General features: G+C 30.6%; 1 protein-coding gene across 6 annotated transcripts in view; it reads right to left on the reverse strand.

Moving 5' to 3' along the window:
* LOC129961912 (elongation of very long chain fatty acids protein 4-like) overlaps positions 1-18,833 on the reverse strand; it is a 52,191-nt gene extending 33,358 nt beyond the window's left edge. For 4 of the 6 annotated variants that reach the window (XM_056075547.1, XM_056075545.1, XM_056075546.1 and 1 more), the window contains exons 1-2: positions 18,738-18,833; positions 7,138-7,194 (exon numbers count right to left, since the gene is read on the reverse strand). In XM_056075547.1, coding sequence (XP_055931522.1) covers positions 7,138-7,177 — 40 coding nt within the window. In that variant the 5' untranslated portion in view covers positions 7,178-7,194; positions 18,738-18,833. Of the gene's footprint in view, positions 1-7,137; positions 7,195-7,834; positions 7,955-10,954; positions 10,988-18,737 lie in introns of those variants that run through there. The other 2 variants (XM_056075543.1, XM_056075544.1) reach the window with 2 other exon arrangements.
* Positions 18,834-22,917: the final 4,084 nt, after the last annotated feature.

Below are 22,917 nucleotides of genomic sequence, written 5' to 3' on the forward strand. Positions count from 1 at the left end.
AACTTCAGAAATAGAATTTCCTACGTGGGAAGAATTCTTGGAATTTTTAAATACCAGATGTTCATCTCTTGAATTAATGGTTTATAATGAATCTGATGCTAAAATTCCTACTAAGTCTAATTTTGTTGCATGTGAAAATATTCAAAGAAATAAAAGTGATAAAAATTGTTTGAAATGTTCGGGAATGCATAAATTGTTTAAGTGTATTAAATTTAGAAATATGGATTTGAATGCTCGGAAGAATTTTGTAAAGCGAAACTATCTTTGCTTTTTATGTTTGAATTCTCATAAAATTAAGGATTGCACTAATTGCCATTTAAAGTGTATCGTATGTAAAGGAAACCATAATTCACTCTTGCATGAAGATGTTAAAAGGGTAGTAAATAGTGCACGTGTTTCAGAATCCGAACCCGAACCTAACGATCAAACCCCAAAACACCCCTCCGAAGACGACATCCGCCCAGGGGGAGAAACGCAACGCAATAAATCAGTGGAACCTCAAAGGCCTGTTAGTTCTAGCACATGTCTAAACAACTCCAAATTTATAACCTTCCTCCCCACGGCAAAGGTTTTACTGTATAATAGTGGGGGTGATTCTTTCTTATTCAGAGCTTTACTAGATAGTGGTTCGGAGTCCAGTTTTGTCAGTGAAAATGTAATAAATATTTTAGGACTAAAAAGAAAGAATGCTAGAGTGTCTCTAAGTGGGATAAGTGGGGTTCAAGCAGGAACCACACGTGGCTCAGTTAATTTAAAAATTGGGTCAAGATTTAGTGAAGAATGTGTGACAGTTAATGCTTTTATTTTAAATAAGGTTACTTCTCAAATCCCAGTTGAGAATATTAACATTAAAGAATTAGATTATTTGAAGGGCATCACTCTGTCAGATGAAGATTTTTCAAGGCCATCAGTATGTGATATAATTTTAGGTTCTGATTGCTTTTTCTCAATCCTTCGTAATGGAAAAATTAGTGGGTCTGAAGTACAACCAATTGCGCAAAGCACAATATTTGGATGGGTTGTCGCAGGTCAGATTCGAAGAGATTCTATTTCATCATCGTACACACAATCGCATCTGATTTCCGTTGAAAGTGATTGTAACATTGATTCTGTTTTGCAAAAATTTTGGCAAATGGAAGAGTTGCCGGATAAAAAGTTTCTTATGTCAGATGAAGAAGAATTTTGTGAAAATCATTTTAAATCGACTTACAGAATAAACGATAAGGGTCGATTTGTTGTAAGATTACCTGTTTATAAGGACATTAATCAGTTAGGAGATACAAAGGGAATGGCTATTTCTAGGCTTCTAACAATGGAAAAGAAATTTAAATTTGACTCAGAATTTGAAATGGAATACAAGAGTTTTATGAGTGAATATGAAGAATTGGGGCATATGTCCCCTAATAAAGATTTTGATTCTTCTAAACCGGATTACTTTCTTCCTCATCATGCTGTGCAAAAGAAAGACAGTATTACAACCAAGCTTCGAGTTGTGTTTGATGGATCCTGCAAACCGCCTAACTTTAATTCGTTGAATTCAGTTTTGGGGGTAGGAAAAATATTGCAACCAGATATATTTGCTATTCTTGTCAGATTCAGACTAAATAAAATTGCTTTCACTTCAGATATAAAGCAAATGTATAGACAAATTTTAATTGATTCAGAAGATCAAAATTTGCAAAAAATAGTGTGGAGAAATTCACCTGATTCCACAATTAAGGAATACAAACTTTCTACTGTAACTTATGGAACTTCATCCGCTCCATTTTTAGCTACTAGATGTTTACATCAAATAGGCTTGGATTCTCAAATTATAAATCCTGAAATATCTAAAATAATTCAAAATTCTTTTTATATGGATGACTTGATAGCTGGAGCAAAATCTAATGAAGAAGCAATCGCGTTAATTCAAAAATTGTCAGAAATTCTAGATGTCCGAGGATTTCACTTAAGAAAGTGGCGTTCTAATTCTCCACATGTCTTAAATAATTTAGCTGAATGCCTGAGTGCTAATGAATCTAATGTGGAAATTCATCCCGAAAACTGTTCTAAAACTCTGGGACTTATTTGGAACTCTTCTACTGATTGCTTTGTTTTTAAAATTGACTTTAATTTTGAGAATGAAATCACCAAAAGATCTTTTCTGTCACAATCAGCAAGGCTATTTGATCCTTTGGGTTTTCTTTCACCCTGCACAATATTAATAAAAATCTTTTATCAGCAGTTATGGTTGCTGAAACTTGATTGGGACAGTGCCTTACCGGAACATTTTGCAGTTAAGTGGCGTAAATTCAAAAAGGAATTTCAGCAAATATGTCACATTTCTATTCCGAGATGGCTTCTAACTACAGAAAAGGAAATTACTCTTCATGGATTTTCGGATGCATCGGAATCAGCATATGCCTGTGTAATTTATGCGGTTCAAAGAACTGATAATGGTGTTACGAAAGTCACTATTTTAGCAGCTAAAAGCAAGGTAGCTCCGCTAAAGCCTGTATCCATTCCACGGCTGGAGTTAAATGGAGCTCTCCTGTTAGCCCGATTATTATCTGTTCTAATTAAAACTTTTAATGATCATGTTATTAATATATATGCTTGGACAGATTCTCAAGTTGTTCTTTCCTGGTTGTCTTCACCTCCTCGAAATTGGAAGCCCTTTGTTGCCAACAGGACTTCAGAGATCTTGGACCTCATCCCTCAAAATAGATGGAGGTATGTGCCGTCAAAGGAAAATCCAGCAGATATAGGATCCAGAGGTTTGTCTCCTAAGGATCTGCCAGACTGTCGTCTATGGTGGGAGGGCCCTACTTTCCTAACATCATCAGAGGCTGACTGGCCAAAGCAACCAGTATTCAAAAACAATGACTCTGTCCTTAAGGAAAAGAAAAAAAACTGCATGTGTATTTGCTGCAATTTTGAAAAATGACTTAATAGATTCATTAATTGAAAAATACTCGTCATATACTAAGTTAATTAATGTATTATGTTTTTGTATTAGATTTATAAATAATTGTAAAACTGGTAAAGTTAATAATTCTACAGGTATAGTTGAACCTATAACTTCAAAGGAAAGAATTTTTGCTCGTAATATTATTGTAAAATATGTTCAAACTGTATTTTTTGATGCTGAAATCAATTGTATAAGGTCAAACCAACCAATGCCAAAGAAAAGCCCACTATCAGCACTTTGTCCATTCATTGATAAGGACGGGTTGCTCAGAGTGGGAGGGCGTCTTCAAAATGCATCTTTGCAGTATAATGCAAAACATCCTATCATATTACCTAACCAGCATAAATTAAGTATTCTGATTGTACAATATTTTCATATTTTAAATTTGCATGCATGTGGTAATTTGTTAATGGGTATTTTACGCCAAACATTTTGGATATTAAATGTTAAAAGAATAGTTAGAAAATGTGTATTAAATTGTGTTGTATGTTGTAGATTTAGAAGTAATATGTCAAAACAAAAAATGGGAGATCTTCCTGAGGGACGAGTGACTCTCAACAGACCATTTTTTGTCTGTGGTATTGATTATGCAGGTCCAATTTCTATATTGAAACACCGAGGCAGAGGAGCCAAAACAACGAAAGGTTATATGGTTGTATTTGTATGCTTTGCTACGAAGGCTTTACATTTAGAATTGGTTACGGATTACACGTCCGATTCCTTTATTGCTGCATTGAAACGTTTTTGCTCAAGAAGGAGCACACCTAAACATATTCATTCGGACAATGGGACTAATTTTTTAGGAGCTAAAGGGAAGTTCAAAGATTTATACAACCATTTATCTAAAATTAATCTAGATCAAAATGTTTCGTATTTTCTTTCTCAACAGGAAATTGAATGGCACACTATCCCTCCTTTGAGTCCGCATTTTGGTGGACTCTGGGAAGCTGGTGTAAAATCGGTAAAATTTCACTTAAAGCGAGTTTTAGGAAATTCAAACTTAACTTTTGAAGAACTTTATACTTTATTAACTCAAATAGAGGCGATATTAAACTCAAGACCCCTAGTTAGTGCAGATAATGATGATGTAGATAACTTAAATGTTCTAACACCATCTCATTTTATAATTGGAGATGTAATTAATAGTCCACCTGAGACACTGGAAGTGTCTACACTTTCATTGAGGAAGCGCTGGGATATTGTCCAAAAAATGAAATTAAATTTTTGGAAAAGATGGCATATCGATTATTTGAGCTCATTACAAAATAGGACAAAATGGAAAAATTGTTATCCAAACATTAAAATCGGTGATATTGCAATTATTAAAGAAGACAATATTCCCCCAGCAACATGGCCTCTTGGTAAGGTTGTAGCTATACATCCTGGTAAGGATGGGGCCATAAGAGTAGTAACATTAAAAACTTTGAAAGGGCTTTTTAAAAGGCCTATAGTTAAACTGTGTATTTTACCTGTGCATCAAGAATGACTTCTTGATGGGTGGGAGTATGTTTATGTGATTTTATTATTTATAATATTTTGTTTTTATTTAATTACTTTATTTGTATTTTTGTTTCTTTGTATATGTATTCATACAGTAAAGATTAATACTGAACATAGATGGCGCAGTATGCGCTAACCCATGTGTATGTTTGGAATGTGGGGGAAGCGCACTTAAGCTGTTTTTGTAAACACTTCTCCCTGAGAGTTGGTGATAAACTGGTGCAAGTAGGCACCGCTCGCTCTTTTGTTAGCGGCAAAAAGAAGTATTCGTTCGCTCTTTGTTAGCGGCAATTTCTACTTTAATCTTATATAGTATTATGTGTTACCTTATATATGTGAAGTCATCGTCCATGTGTTGTTATATGTGTGTGTGTGCAAAATAAATAAGAAAAGAGACAAGAAAGCATCTTTCCTTGGCTTAAATACACACAACCAGCTCTACGCATATTATTTACACAAAATAACGAAAACTCAAACAAAAATTTCAAATAACATTTATAGTATTTTCACTAATTTTTAATTTCTCCTAAGAAAATAAGATTTTAAAAAACATAAAATATCCACTGAACGGTGGCTAAATCTTGTTTTTATTTTGGACACAATATTGCCAGAAATTGAAAATACTCATCCACTAACTACTGAGTTCGGTTTTATAATTTTCATGGCATCAAATAACAAATCTAAGATTTTGTTCTTTTACACGTTGCCTCAAATAATGAAAATCCAGCTTTCAGTGTCTTTGGATTTGTAAGTTTTTCTTCAGGGCCTTCAAGAAACTTATGAATTGATTTTTCCATGGTTTCTTTTAAAAAAGCATTACTCTGATGAGTAGTTTCTTCGATTTGCTCGTCATCAGAATCGGTTTCCAAATAAGAATTTGGAAATATTCTAGACAATATATTTCCAGATAAATTAATAATTTCGGTTTTTGAAGCTAAAGAAAGTACACTAGATTTCCTCGCTGAACTAGAACAGTTTTGTGGATTTTGCAAATACAGTAAAAGAATTGCTAATTATACTTCTTTTCTTTCTTGAATTCTTTCTTCTAAAGCATATAATAATTTCCAGCTTATTTCAGTATTTAAATTTTTTAGTCCATTTAACAGAAATTCAAATATACCTTTACTTGTTCATAAAATGGATTTCGTCGCCCTAAACTTTCAATTGCTAGACGAATCGGTCCCAACCGATAACATTCAAAACATTTGTTTGTTTGTTTTGAAGAAGAGAAATTGCCAGGCGTTCCCGAACATCGGTTTTCTTAATTTAAAAACCGGTTTTTAAATGTGACAAATTTAGTTTTAAAAAAAACCTTTTTTTAAAAATAAAAAAAAACCGCGTTTGGAAAACCATCAAACCCTAAGTAGTTTGTTCTGTGTGTCTGGAAGTATTGTAATTAAATTGCTTTTTACTCACGAAACCATGTTTACATTCTTTTTGTTTCTAATGAAAACAAAAGGAAGATGTCTGGATTAGGTAGTTTTCGAATCTAAAATATGAAAATCTGATCTGTTTAATTGTATTCTAATTTTATGCAGGAATTAAATAGAAATGATCGCTGACTATCAAAAATGATTTACGCTTTGTTCGATGTCTTAATGATATTGAATTAAAAATCAATCTTTACTGACATTTCTGATTTTAAATTATTTAAAGAAGATTCGAACCTCTTTCTCAAAATAGTGTAGTGTGACAATGTATTATCCTCGGTTTGTTTTCCTTATTGTTTGTCCGATTACTTTTAATAAAACATAGCTCTTAATCATGGTAAAGTTGACATGTGCAAAAGAAATGTATTAAATATCAGTGTGATAATATACACTGAAGAGTCAAAACATTATAATTATCTCCACAATTCTTTGCTGAATTCGTCTGGATGATTTAGAGGAGATGTGATTAAGAGAAAATGTCCTTTTACTGCTGCTGAAGTAGGCAAGGAAGCTTCCTTGCAAGTGTGAGTGATGGGAAAAGCTGCTGATCTATGCGAATTTGATGGAGGCAAGATTGTAATTGACTGCAGATTCGGATCGAGTGTCTCCAACTGGTAGGTTGTTCACGATTTGTCGTTATTAGTATGTTAAATACCAATAAAAAATATAAATTAACCGCAAAATAAGTCTAAAATATTTTGAAATATTTATTAAAATTGTAGAAATAATTTAACGGAATTGAAGTTAGAATGAAAAAGATAATTTTTTTAAACTGTAAACATTAGCAAAAGTGAATTATTTGTAATAAAATGTTTCGAAGTTATTGATATAAAAAAAATTCTAATTTAAATTCTTTTCCATTTATCATTTTAGTGAACACTTACTACTCTAGAAATAATTTCGTACAAATTTGTTAGCTGTGTGTCCAACCGTCTATCTTGTAAAGAATTTTGAACAAAATTTTCATTACAAAATGCATCATGATATGTCAAACAATTTCTAGATAGATCTTGAAATGTCATTTTAAATATTTAACACATAGCACGTAAAATATAAATAACACGGAACACGTAAAATATAAATAACACGTAACACGTAAAATATAAATATATAATTTATTTGTTTCTTGAATTATGGCTAAACAAATAACTGTCAAATAAAATAAATTATTTGACGTTTATAAAAAAATATTGTATTAGAACAGTTTAAAAAAACGTGAAAATCATGAAAAAAATTGAAAATATTATTGAAACTTACGGTTAAATAAGATTAAGTCGCGAATGATGCCAATAAACATGATGCTCAAAAGGAATTCTGCAAAAAAGAAAAATAATAACTCAAAACTAAACAAAAGTAAACTACATGAAATACTTCACACTGAATTATTAACATTTTTCAAGTATGAAATAACATGGAAATACATAAAAGTTATCATCATAAGAAGAAAGCATTTCCTTGTAATTTGATTCAAGAAATACATTTAACTTGGATGTTGATTCTCTCCTTTAAAATTGTTTTTAATGAAAAAAAATTGATTTAAAGAAAAGTAGCAAATAAGTATAACAGAATAACTCTGAGAAACTTGTGCATTTACCAAAGACGAGCGAAGAATTATCTTAAAAATGACTTGCAACATTTGGCATATATATATATATATATATATATATATATATATATATATATATATATATATATATATATATATATATATATATATATATATATATATATATATATATATATATATATATATATAAGGAAAATTAGTAAATTATAACCTATATTAAATGGCATCAAGATTGTTTGAAAGTCGTTTGACGTTTTCTTCTAATGTTTGAGAATGATGTATGTAACAATTAGCAGAGTATTTTCCCGAGTTGTCATTTTGTTTTCCTTTCAAAGAAATCCTTGTGAGAAGAGAAGAAGGGCATTATGGTATATAAATAAAGCTCACTGCGGAATTCCTAGGTACAAGGCTGCCGATTTTTGTTTTGGCCGAAAGGGTTGCAAGAGTCCTCCAGAAACCTTTGAAAAGCCTCTCATTTCATTCAGTCAAACTCCTGATAAAAAGAAGATATGCCTCCAGGTTAAAGCAGAGAGCACTGTGTGACTCTGCCGGTAAGCCATGGGCCTCACTTCTTGAGGATACACAGTTGGTTTCAGATTCTCCTAGAAGTGCAGCTGTGGCACTTTTCCACCTTCTACAGGCCATGACTGTTTGCCCGCATACTTGAATTGGCTTGCCCTTTGTGACTCTCCTTTATGTCCTCTGTGCGGTCATCAAATTTTTGATGCTACTCATCTTGACTCGTGATCTGCACTTGTGTTTCTAAACTGATCGTCTCAGAATACTGAAATGAACAATATTTACAAGAAAAGCCTAAGCGTAGGACATGAATAATAAACCTTAAAAATAAACCTTAATTTAGTTTTTTTTTTATTGATATCTTTTTATCCTTTTTTTCCCTTGATACTTTCCTGAGACTGCTAATTTAAGACTCATTTTAAGAATATTTTATTCTGAAAACCCCAGTAATAAGTTTATATCTATACTTATGACAAGCAGTAATTGAGTGAGTGTGTGTCTTTTATGTCCGCACAAAACCTATCGCCTTTACAGTCATGAAATTTAGCATTCATGTAGCTGTAATTGCAGTTCAATGTAAATTTTTGGTCTGACAAGAGTATTATGGATATGTATTAAACTTTGTAAAAGAAACTGATTGAACTATTTCGTCTATATTAGAGATTTAAACATTTTTTGCTGATACAGTATTTGTATATAACGTGATACAGCCTGCATTGCTCAACGGGGATTGAAACGCTGTAATGGGCCGATCACAGGACTTACAGTTTGGAACATTGTTGTACTATGAGTAGTATTAGAGGCACGCTATGAATGGGCTTTTTGAAATTTTGATTACATCTTTCATCATTATCTAAGACCACCAAATTTGTAAGTTCTTTTTTAATAAGTTTCGAGAGCAATTTTTACTACTTTAAAATAAAGAAAATATGTTTTTTAGCGGAATCAATTTTATTTCAATATCATAATTTTCAACACATGTTTTTAAAAATATAATATTCTTAAAAATTTGATTTATTGCATTGATATTCAATTCTGTTGCGACAGAATTCAATATAATTTTTATGTGAATCTTATAATCGCGGCATAAAGCATAAATAAGAATCGTATATTTTTATTTTAAAAATATAAAGTTCAATAAATTAAACCAAACCATCATAGTACTTTGGACGTGCGACTTGAATCTTAGTTACATTTTTTGCCAGTACATGCAATCTTTATTAAATAAAGATGAGATAGTTGCTTTCCTTGAACATTGACTGAAAAGTACGATTTTCAATTCCGCTTTTATATCGACATATTTATATATATATATATATATATATAAACTTTTTAAATAATAATAATTTGTAATAATTGGCCAATAATTCCAAATCAAAGTCAGATTTGATTTTTCAGTTTCATCAAATAGCAGGCGAGTGTTTCCATATTAATATTTCATTGCCTAAAAATAATCAATAATCTGGACGAACACGTTGATCGTCATAACTGGCTATAAATTTTAAATTTATGTTAAACTTCAGTGGGTTTTATTAAAAAAAAGCAGATGCGGAGGAAATTCAAGAATGTTTAGCTAATTTACAATTCAAGGTTTCGTTATGCGATTATCTATACAGCTTAAAAATCCGAGATATGAATTATGGAATATCGGTATTTATTCTAAAATTTCAAAAAGTTTTTTAATCAATACAGCATGAGCACCTTTCTGTGGGAAACGAGATGGAGATTCGTGATTAGGAATTGCAATACCAGTATACCGGGATACCGAATACCGGTATTTTGAGCCATTGGTACAATTTTGTAATACCGGTATTCACAAGTTTAAATACCGATTTTCCGGTATTTACTAGAAATTTTTCAAAATGGTCTCCACTATATGTTCAGGTTCGCGAACATAGCAATATAGTATACGATTTGTTTTTATGTCTCCCTAACGGGCGAAATTAATTAGCTAATTAATGGCTTAATTAATTGCTTAAATCTAAATTAGCGAAACACGGATTATCCCTGAAAGAAAATATTGTATCCATAACGACTGATTGAGCAACAATTATGAAAAAAGTTGGAAGATTGGTGCAAATCAGCAGTTGTGCTATGCGCATGTAATTCAATTACGAGTAATAAATGTATTATACCAAAAAAATAAAGAACAGAAGAATCCAAATACTGTGGATATAAAAATTTCGGATTCCAACTTTGAAGAGAGTAAGAGTGAGAGTGATATTGACAATGAAGTAAGTAACAATGTAATTGTTGAAGAAGATATTGCTAATGAGGATGAAATATTAACCTATCAAGAATTGCTTCCTATAATTTATAAAGTTCGAAAAATTGTTAAAATATTTAAACGTTCCCCTATAACAAGGATATATTACTAAAATATATACTAACTGAAAATAAAACAGAATATATGTTAATATTAGATTCTAAAACGCGTTGGAACAGTTTACTCCTAATGATGGAACGATTTTTGAAACTGAGAAACCCAATCCAAAAAGCAATAATCGACTTAAACCTGTAAATTAATTTTTCAGATAGTGAATTCGACTTAATATCCAGAACTATATCAGCTCTACTACCAATAAAATTGACTATTGAGGCATTATGTCCGCGAGATTCTAATTTATTAACAGCTAATGCAACAAGAAATTTCATGTTGCAGTTACTGAAAGAACAGCACAGATTAGTATCTGAAGAATTATATATTACATTGAAAAATCGCACAAAAGAAAGGCATACGGAAATAGAAAATGTCTTATGGTATTTACATAATTCTAATGATTTTAAAAATGAAAAGAAGAAAAGAAAATAATCAATTCAATTCTGATTAAGTTAGAGTAAAGTTTCTTAAAAAATTTTTCCCACAAACCTATCCACATTCAGAATTCGGTACAGTTATCGAAGATTATGATGACACTAATGTCAATAGTGAAAAGGAATTGTCTCTTGAACAAAGAATTAGCGATAAATAAAAAAATTTCAACGAACCAAAATACAATACAGAAAATAGCTATATCCAAAACCATCCGACGAGAAATCGATTTATTTGGAGATGAGGGATTTAGAGGTAAATACTTGGAAAAAGTATATTGCGCATTGCTAACAGTACCACCAACTAGCGTAAATGCCGAAAGAGCGTTTTCGGCAGCTGGTCATTTTTACACAAAATTACCAATTTATAAGTTACAAATTATTTTTTGTGATATTTACACTCTCTAACAAAACTGGCAAATAAAAAAAAGAAACATCTGTGTTTTCTTTCTTTTTCCAAAATTTCTAATACCGGTATTATAACCGGTATCCCAGTATTAAGGTATTAAAAATACCGAATACCGGTATTGAAATTTTGTTCCGGTATTGCAATTCCTATTCGTGATATACAGATTTTGTGGAAGAGAGCAGGGAATTTCAGACTTAACATATATGGTGGGATTATCAAATAGGAATCTCAAATTGTATGGCAGGTGTGTTCAGCCTTATTTGCGCTCATACTTTAGATTGAAAGCAGCTTAGGCACTTCCAGGATGAAAATATTTCGAATATTGAGCCGAGTTGTTCCGAATGTTTAATCAACATAACCTTCAACTATTCTCTATCATTCTGATAAGGGAATGGTTAATGGTTAGCGACTCTTTATCGTGAGATAATCACTTCCCACCCTCTGTAAAAGTGATAATTATTCATTAAAAATGCTAAAAGTCATTTTGCAATTTAATTTATAGATTTGCTTTCGTCCACAAGATTGTAATATCAGAATTAAAATATTTCTCAAAGGCAGTGAGAAAATGGAATTTTTTAGTCAGCGTATTCCCATTGTAAGATTCCTGCACTTTATTATTAAAATTCTTTTACATGCATCTGTTAGGTATAGAAATACGGATTTATTTCAAGAATATATTATTAAAATGAAGTTGTATATTTTAAATGAAAACTTTGACATTATTTATAAGAAAGATATGATGCTGGAATAGTAATTACTAACAATAATTGCATACATGTAATGTTTACCTATAAAATAAAATTTTTCTTACTAATATTCAGAATTATATTTCAGACATAAGTCATTTGTATTACTTTTTCTAATTTTTTTTCTATTTTTATCTATAAATTAAATTAGCAGACTTCTCTTGTTATCCCATTCATTTACAACATGTTCATTTTGATAGCTTAAGTATGCAACCAATTTCTAAAAAAATCATTACAATCTTAGAGGAGAAAACGCTATATTATATTACTTTGATGTAATCATTTAAATGGAAAAAGGTTTTAGGATCTAATTTTACTCTTTATTATTAAAAATTCTAATTTTTAAAAAAATCTCTAATTATCTTATATATCATTTATCATTCGATATATTTCTTTCCTTGAAAGAATGCCTTTGAAAATTCTGCATTTCTTAAATGTATTGATTATACTTTAACATGTTGATTTCACGTTCATCGAGTAATGTATGGAAATTCAGTCGGAAAATTGATAAGAACGGGATTAAATGTGCACTAATATGATTTAACAGGTTTCTTGCTTAAAATTAATTACAGATCTGAATTATTATAAACGTTTCAATATTTTCATGTTAAACATATGTCTCTATTTCGGCAAATTAACCAGACTTTATTTTTCGAATAATTAATATGAATTATATCATATTAATTTTTGCCAGACTACTTAATATTTTACAGAAAAATTTGATTAATCACTTCAAATTTAAAATGTTCTTTTGTTTGAATAAAATATTTTTTTAATAATATATTACAAGCATACGGTATATTACAAACAGACGAGATAATTTTGATTTAAAGATTTGATCTCATTTCAATTTTAGTTAAATTAATCGTTCTATATTTAAATATAAAATACATATATGTAGTGATATCGCTAAACCTAAATTAAATTCTAATTAATTTCCTAAATTTTTTATCTTAATTTAACTCCATATTAACTTAATTCTAAAATGTTCTCTTATTTCCTCATCCGATTCCACCTTTTTTTATTTAATTAATGCTGGAGAAGCTGCTTAAAAATGCTTAAATCTGCACTTTCATTCACTCATAAAGGAGAGATAAAAAAACTGTCTAATTAAGCAAATTCTTTTTAAAAAGATACCTAAATTCCCCTTTCCTAAATTGACACATGTAAAGAAATGACTATCAGAATCTCACAGCGTATAAACACTGCAATTAAATATTTCCCGCCTTTTTGCTGACTTCTGCTCTTGTAAATCGCTTATGAACGAACATAATTTCTAGTGTGTGTATACATATAAATATATAATTTCTCAAGGGTCACCCTCAGGCAGGGATTAAAAAAAGAGGGATTTTTCTGTGAGGAATACAGACTAAAATGTCCAACAGTATTCATTCCTCGTGACCCGAAAATCCCTTGAAATAGGGCCCAAGAAATACGCCATTTTTAAAGAAAAGAAAAAAACCCAATAAATTAGAAGAATACGACCACTATTTACAAAAAATACAATAACATAAAATAACCATATAATGACACTCAAATAAATTATGCAAACAAAAAGGAAGGAACATACCAACAGCAGACAAAACGATTTGTTAACATAAGTTTGTGTTTTCCGCGCCCTAAATTGATTTAGCTAACGCCATTTAAGGTAAAAGATAATTGGAGGGTCTCAGCGCCATCTATTGAGTTATTTAATATGCAACGGAAGGTCTATTTTTATTTTAGATAAAGAATTAATCCCAAATCATCCCTTTTTTAATTAAAAAATTAATGTTGCAGTAGTTTCTGGGAAATTCATTATTAGTTAAATTTTTAATAAGGTTATTTGTTACTTCATTATAGGAAATTTTGTTATTACAAACACTTTTAACCCTGTTAAATTATGAGAAAATTAGATTTTTGAAAATTTTAGAGTTTAGATTAGAATGATAATTACAAAGTTTCATTATTTTAAAGTTGAATTCATCTCTTGTATCGTAGATACCAACTATTTTTTATCATTAGCTATTTCGATTTTTAAATCCAGAAAGGTAGCCTCAAGTTTATTTTTATTTGTTTCTGTTAGAATTAAATCTTTTGGATAGCAATTAGTCACAATATTAGCATTATCTAAGTTTATCAAAAGTAATTCCTCAATATACCTCCACCCATTTATTAAATTATATTAAATTATTTTGTTCTCATAATAATGTAGGAAAATACCAATTCGTGCAGACTTCAAAAAATCATAATAAAAAAAGTAATGCTCGGAAAATATTGTGGTTTGCGGGAATATGTTCAGAGAGCCTTTGTATTTTGTTATTTCCATTAAAAAAAGTGTATTTTGAAAATGACCGATAGATGGCGCTCACACGTCATACCGAGACGGTTTATACAAATCAGCATAGCTATAAAACACAAGGCTGGAAATGGATCTATCATTCGACGCCAGTAGCTTGCTATCACTACCGGATCGAGCATTAGTGGTTAATCTGTTCTATAAGAACGGTGAATCCGCCACTAAAGCATTGCGACAGTTACGGGCGGTGAAAGGAATTAAGGCGAAGAAAAACCCAATTACATTGAATGGGATATTGAATTCAGTTGGCCATTTTGAGGAAACGGGAAGACTAGAGGATCGTCCACGAAGTGGCAGACCACCCGTTAGCGCTGACCGCGTCCCTGTTATCCAAAGGGTCATGAGAAATGCGGCAGCCGAGACTTCAACGGGGAGTTGCAGTGCACGGGGAGAAGGTAAAATAACAGGAATTCCGGAAAGGTCGATGTAGATTAGACGCATTCTGCATGAAATCTTGAAACTGCATCCGCACAAGATAGAGGCATTTCAGCAGTTATTGCCAGCAGATTGCGAGCAAAGACAAGCCTTTGCAACATGGGTGCTTGCACAAATGGAACGTGACCCTCAGTGGTTCCTGAACATCATTGGACAGATGAATCCCACTTTTCATTGCATGGTGACGTCAATACGCAAAACAATCGTATCTGGGCGACATCAAACCCTCGTGCGTACACGACCAAACCAGTACATTCTCAGCATGTGACTGTTTCGTGCGGTTTGACTGCGTCCTTCAGTTTAGGCCCTTTCTTTTTTGAAGAGCGTTGTCCGGTATCCGGTTGGAAAACCTGTTCCGTCACGGCAGAACGCTATCTTAGGCTTTTACGTGACCACGTTATGCCTGCTTTGCAGCAAAGACGTGCATTATCTTCCGTCACCTTCATGCAGGATGGTGCCACGCCCCACGTCGCTAGTTCCGTTAAGAAGTTCCTCCTATTAAGCAAGCGAGGCTTGTAAGATCTCGGCATCGATGCCACCAACGACCAATTGAATGGCATCTTTCAGTTTCATCAAAGTGGCAGGAGAGCTCCGGTAGAAACGAGACTTTAGGTATCCCCACAACTAAAAGTCCGCTGGAGTAATTCTCCGCTGGACACATTCACTAATGAAATTCTCCGCTGGACACATTCACTAAGAACAGAGTGATAAGCCGAGGATGTAAAAATGAGTGGCCCTCACGATCTCCAGATCTTACTCCAGCGGACTTTTAGTTGTGGGGATACCTAAAGTCTCGTTTCTACCGGAGCTCTCCTGCCACTTTGATGAAACTGAAAGATGCCATTCAATTGGTCGTTGGTGGCATCGATGCCGAGATCTTACAAGCCTCGCTTGCTCAATATCTTGTGTTGGCGGTCATGTTTAGCGTCTTTTGCTTTAAAATAAAATGTACTATAAAATTACTGTGCTTTGTTTTCCTGATTTGCATTAACCGTCTCGGTATGACGTGTGAGCGCCATCCATCGGTCATTTTCTAAATACACTTTTTTAATGGAAATTACAAAATCCAAAGGCTCTCTGAACATATTCTCGGAAACCGTAATTTTTTTTCGACCATTACTTTTTTATTATGATTTTTTAAAGTTTGCACGAATTTATGCCGCACCCGGTATTAGGCAAAGCACTTGAGAAAGCTGTTCCCATTGGAATGACCTTTACTTGTTTATAAAAATTAATTCCACTAAAAATGTAATTTTCAGTAATATTAAAATGACATAATTCTAGCCAGTTATTTTTAGGAATAACATGTTCATTTAAATATTCGTCATATATAAAAGTACAGACAATTATTAATTTTTCATGAGGTAAATTACTGCATAAATTTTCGAAATCTACAGTATTAAGTTAATTAATGTTGTTATCTTTAAGAAAATCCAGTATTTCTTTGTTACTATTAATTATAAAGTTATCTTCATCTAATTATAATGTTATCTTGTCCAGGAAAGTTTTTAAATATTTAAAGAAATGTCTTCCCGTATAGTAATTACAACTGCCAGTGCTACAAATCCCGAATCTGTTTTATTGGATTTTTATGAAATTTAACTGTTGGGAATAAATGAGAATAGTTTAAAGAGCAGGTTTTTTTTTTGTGAAAGCTAGCATTCTTTTATCTAATTCCTTTTTTCCCGTGTTCTTTAAAATATAAGTTTCATTAGAGTTATATTCATTAATTAATAGTTTTTTATAATAATATTTACAAATTAAACAGAAATTATTTGCTAATTTACTGTTATTGTAATAACAAATTTTTCTTTTAATTTTTTATTTCTTATTTTAATGTTTTGCTCAAATAAATCCTGCGTTCTTTAGATCCGTTCTTTAGATTCGCGACTTGTAGCACTGGCAGTTATAATTACTATACGGAAAAACAATTTTTTAAATACTTAAAAATTGTCCTAGACAAAATCAAAGATGAATATAACTTCATAATTAATAATAATAAAGAAGAACTGGATTTTCTTAAACATGACAACATTAATAAACTTAATACTTTTGATTTCGAAAATTTATACACCAATCTACCTCATAAAAAATTAATAAATGTCTGTACTTTTATATATGACGAATATTTAAATGAAGATCTTATTCCTAAATAACTGGCTAGAATTATGTAATCTTAATATTACTGAAAATTACGTTTTTAATGGAATTAATTTTTATAAACAAGTAAAGGGCATTCCAATGGGAACAGCTTTCTCAAGTGCTTTGGCTAATATTTGCTACATTGCGATGAGAAAAAAATAATTAAATATAATTTAATAAACGGGTGGAGGTATATTGATGACCTGCTTTGGATTAACTTCGACAATACTAATATTGTTACTAATTGCTATCCAAAAGATTTAATTCTAACAGAACAAATAAAAATCAACTTGAGGCCACCTTTCTGGATTTAAAAATCGAAATTGCTAATGATAAAACAATAGTTAGTATCTACGATAAAAGGGATGAGTTCAACTTTAAAATAACGAAGTTTTGTAATTATCATTCTAATCTAAACTCTAAAATTTTCAAAAATCTAATTTTCTAACAATTTAACAGGATTAAAAGTGTTTGTAATAACAAAATTTCCTATATTGAAGCAACAAAGAATCTCATTAAAAATTTAACTAATAATGAATTTCTCATAAACTACTACTTTTAATTAAAAAACTGATGATTTGGGATTAATCCTTTATCTAAAATAAAAATAGACCTTCCGTTCCATATTAAATAACTCAATAAATGGCGCTCAGACCCTCCAATTATTTTTTACCTTGAATTGCGTTAGCTAAAACAATTTAGGTCGCGGAAAACACAAGCTTATGTTAACATTTTTTTTTTTTTTTTTTTGCCTGCTGTTGGTATGTTCCTTCCTTTTTGTTCGCATAATTGGTTTGAGTGTTATTATATGGTTATTTTATGTTATTGTATTTTTGCTTATTAGTGGTCGTATTCTTCTAATTTATGGTTTTCTTTTCTTTTCTGTAAAAATGTCGTGTCTCTTAGGCCTAATTTCAGGGGATTTTCGAGTCACGAGGAATCAATACTGTTGAACATTTTAATTGGAATCCCTCACAGAAAAAAATCCTTTTTTTTTAAATCCCTTCCTGAGGGTGACCCTTGAGAAAGTCTTCAGGCCGGTTTCTTATTTGATTTGGTCAAATTTTGATACTTTTTTTTCTCCTATTTACTTGGTTTTTATTACTCTTATCTTGATTCATCTGTGTTTCAGTAGCAACTGCATTTGCGCTCTCTAAATACAATGGTGCTTTTTCAATTCAAAAGAAAAAGTAATTCAAAAGAAATTTGGAAAATTTAGAAATTTCGAATAAACTATTTCAACTACAGCCATCTGTCAGAGATTTCAAAAGTAAAATTCTAATTAACAAGAAAGATGTCATTATCACGAGAAAAATAGGCTACACTTATTTACCCAAAAGAACTTTTACGTTCTGATCGTGCATCATTTTGTAATAAATGTAACTGTATTTTAACGGTTCAACATATTTTGTATGAATGCCAAGATTTCTGTACACAACAGCAAGTTCATTTTGACGCGATTGTTGTTAATTTAAATGATATTTTAAGTGATAGCCCTCAATGAAATGTTTTTTTTTTCCTTTTTGTAAGATATACACATTTTACATCAGATTTGATTATACTGTTTCTAATGCTGTAATTTTCAACATGAAAACCATGTCTAATAAATGTTTGGTGCAAAATGGCCAAATCTGATACTTGTACCATGAAACCAAACCAAACCAAGCTTTCCGTTCTTTACAGCACCGTTAAACAATTTCTTTAAACAAATATACAATTCCCAAAAAAAATGAAACAAAAATTTCAAAAAATAGCAGTAGTTACAGTACATAAAAGATGTAGAGTAGATGAAAGTACAAAATAACTATAAAATTTCTTAGTTTGTATACATCAATAATAAACATGCATACATTGGCAACTCCTTTAAGAAAATAGGTAATAATATCTTACCTGTGATTAAAATATTAACTGCAGAGGTAGTAACTAAAAATCAAACGTTACTTTAAGATGCTGGTCTACAGTTCATGAGGAAATATAATGATAATCGATCAGTAAATGATTGGGAGCGTGATTCAATATGCAGTGACATGTTTGAACAGGTTTACTTACTTGGAATAAATTTCAGATCTAAAATACCAAGCACTTTAACAATTCATGTCGAAAACATGTTTGTAGGATGTAATGCAAAAAAGGATTTAGAAATGTTCGTCAAGTATTACCTTCTCTAAAAAGCATATTAGATATTCTTGCTTTAAAAATTTGCTCTCATTTCAATGTTTGTTCGATTAAATACTCTTTACCTAATTTTAATAAATGTATACATTATGTATGAGTGAAACTTTTAAAAGGATATTAAAATATTTCTTGTAAAATAATTTGTTTCTAAGTTCCTATAAGTAAAGGAAAAATTTCAGTTAATTCAAAATTAATTGAATACGTAATTAACTTTTGCACTTTGGAAAGTTGATAGTATTTTTTCTTGTACTAAAGAATAAATGTACAATATTTAATTGAAATCGACTTGCTCGCTTAAGAGCAGATATGGAAAACACAAATATATGTGTGCGCACATAACCTGGATGACATTTATATGCTTATTTAAGATTTACCTTATTTTAATCATTCTAGGCATATTTGGAACTATTTCAAAGAAGCACAATTATTGAAATTATTATTACTAGAAGAGTTTTAGGAATGCACTGGAAGAAAAATTACCTCTCATGAAAATTGTTTTTCATATAACATCATGTGCATGGAAACTGATAAATTTTAGAGCATGCTAGATTTGCAATTTTTGTTTTTCAGAATGTTTGTCTGTTTTTTTGTCCATACTCTGTCTTTTTTACAGTAAAAAAGTGATCATCAGTACACACAGTATAATAATATTAATTCTTTTGTTTCAATATGTGGTTTTTTGCACCTCTCATATCGTAATTTATAGATAGCACACCAGTTTAAAAACCACTTTCGAAAATCCACGATTTTTCAGTATTCGACCAAAATATACTTCTATTAAATCTCTTCGTTTAGAACGTTGAATCCACTATATTTTTTAAGTCTCATCTTTTCGACTGATTGGATAGAAAATTCGATAGATGACACGTTAGGAGTCGAAACCAGAAATTATATTTCACTTTTGCATTTAAGAGTGATTTCGTTACAATACCTACGAATAGATAGATTACGATGTACTATCTTCTAATGGAACAAAAATTTTAAATTTTGAAACTATAGAAATTTGATGAAGACAGTACACAATTTATTCCTTTATTTGTTTATATACATATTTTAGCATGCTTGCATAAAATTATACATGACGGCATTCGAAAAATGAATTCAGACTTAAAAATTTAGATAAAATGTTAATTTCGAATTTAATTTCCACTGCCTCTTCTTTTCATTGAAAATTGACCATTATGATACCATTTGAGCCCTCTTCCTCCAACTCTTATTAGGTAACACGTCAATTTGAAAATCTGTATTTGTTCTGTAACATATCACAGGCGTTTTTTTATAGCCATCTCAATAATATATAGAATGAAGTTGTTATATAATAGTTCAACATTTTAATACTTTTCATGATGATTCTATTGCATTAAATTCCAAGAAAATAGATAATAACGGTAATAGTTGATTTTCTATACAAGTAAGCATTTATAATCGTTGTTTATCTGTATGTTTATTGTTTATCTCCCTGTTATTATGAAAATGAATAGAAAAATTTAATCTAAAGTCTAAATGTGCCAAATGTTTTTTTTTTCAAAGCCGTATATTTGAAGTATCACGCAGATTCAAATGAAATTTTATAAATTTCGTATTTAGATTTGGCGATTGCAAAAAGTTTCAGAGATTTAGAGACAGATTTTTTTTTTAATTTTGGAAAGTATAGCTATTTATTTAACGGAAAAAAAAACATTTAATAAAATTTTATATTCTTTCTAATTTCATACCGTTTTTTTCATTCATTTCATAATCAAATAATTATTCTGTTCTGTCTTTAATTGCTGTAAATCAAAATTTTATACCTCTGAAAATTACAAACTACTGATAGGAAAATGATGTTCTTTTAAGATTTTAAATTTATTTCCAATGAACTCTATTTAATAGAAATAATTTTCTGCTGGTTTAGAATTTAGAAGTTGTGACAGAAAATTGAATTTGTAGAAGAAATAGGGTACTTTTATGAGAAATTTACTTATTCTTATACATATATTATATTTTATGTGTTATATCAATTTCATTTATATCTACTATGAATGCATGGCGATGTATTTTTAAAGTATTATTGGAAATGTATATTCTTAGATTTAGCATGAAATTTGACAAAAAAGGCCGAAAATGTGTATTTCGTTCCAAGGTGGTCATTTAATAAGAGGCAGGAAAGAGTTTAATTAATAATACCAATCCAACAAGGATCTATATTGCTGCCGTCATCACTGCAATGATTCTCCTGACTTGCCCTCCTTGCTGTCTTCTAAAGAATATGACTACATTTTTTTTTGAGTAGCAAAATACTTTTTAAAATATACTTAGTTCAAAATCTATTTTTTTATGTCGTGAGTATGTGGGCATTGGCACTGTACGCAATTGACCGTTAGAAACAACGATTTCACATTTGGCACAGATTGAAGATGAAAAAATGTGCATATGTGAGATTTTAACAATTTTAATTAAAATTATTAATTAACAAATAAACTAAATTTTGACTTTTTTTGCCATAACTTGCAAAATCACTAGAGAAAAAAATGATTCTTACATCCATTTAAAATTAAAAATACTATTTTTTCAATCATCTCATTTAATTGCAGTTCAAATTTTTTGATATATTTCTAATTAATTATTAAACCAGCCGGATTGGTCTCCCAAAACCTTTCCCACATACTACCTAACAAACTTGTGCATTGTCACAGAAGGCCTTGCATGGTACTGACGTAGGGGTTACGAAATATTAACTTTAGGCATGGATTTAGCACTTTTAGTTAATCTGTCGTATTATCCTTAGCGAGTTCTTTGGCGATGAATCCCTAGCATTCGATTAATAACATCCGAAACTCGAATGTGTGCTTTAGATACGTTTTTCTCAATCGATTGAAAGACAGATTTGACACAATGCTGCACTTGTAGACATAGAATCCCATATCTAATTTGATATATTTAAGTATTTGCATTTTCGAATGACAAGTTTCTGAAAGTACAGACCGACAGACAGTCAACACTTTGTTTGTTTTGGCTCAAAATTTGACAGGTGACTACATTAAAAGCTGTTTATTTATGAACCTAATCTAATCTCTTCGGTTTGTAGTTATTGTCTTAACTTATATTTGAACAACCAGATAAACGGTCTTCCTCTGAACAGAATTTACTCAAAATTTGATAGAAGTCTTGAAATTTGGTAATAAGGCCGTATGCCAAATTACCAACCGTCTAGCTGAAGGCGTTTTATAGCTATCGTTGTCAAAGACGGACATTTTCAAATATGTGTTTTTCGAACTCAGGGAGGTTTAAGACGCGAAGATTCACCAACTTCGAATTTTTTGAGGATTACTATACTTTCTCTATACTACGCATACGGTAAAGTAAAAATTAAACCGCATTTAAAAAACAATCGTTTCTCTGAGGCGAAGAATTTCATCTCGTTTTTATTTTTGCTACAAACATTTAATCTTAGATTCTTCTTCCATTGTTGAAGATAAAAGTCTAAAGGCATGTCTTAATTTTTTCATCACGAATACGTTTTGGTTAAAATATATTTCAATATATTTTTTTGAATTTTTATTGCACTTACATCTAAGCTGTAACTGTACAAATAACAAGTGGAGGAAAATTTCTAAATTTCAAACTTTTTAAAGATTGTTACTCTTTGCTGTCATAAAATGAGTTCTATAAAAATACATCATCCATCTTATTGCTTAGAATTTATTTTCGTTTTGTCGTTAACTGAATTTTATTTTGAATCAGAGAAATTTTTCTTGAGTAATTTTGAATCGAAGAATCTAAGCTTAAAAATTCTCATTTGATAATTCTAAATGAACATTGTTATCAACATTATTATTAATTATTATCAACATTATTATTTAACATTTGTTAACTAATATGAAATAAGTTCGAATGAAAAATGAATAAATATATT

The sequence above is a fragment of the Argiope bruennichi genome, chromosome 2, assembly GCF_947563725.1.
Source record: "Argiope bruennichi chromosome 2, qqArgBrue1.1, whole genome shotgun sequence".
NCBI classification, from domain to species: domain Eukaryota; kingdom Metazoa; phylum Arthropoda; class Arachnida; order Araneae; family Araneidae; genus Argiope; species Argiope bruennichi.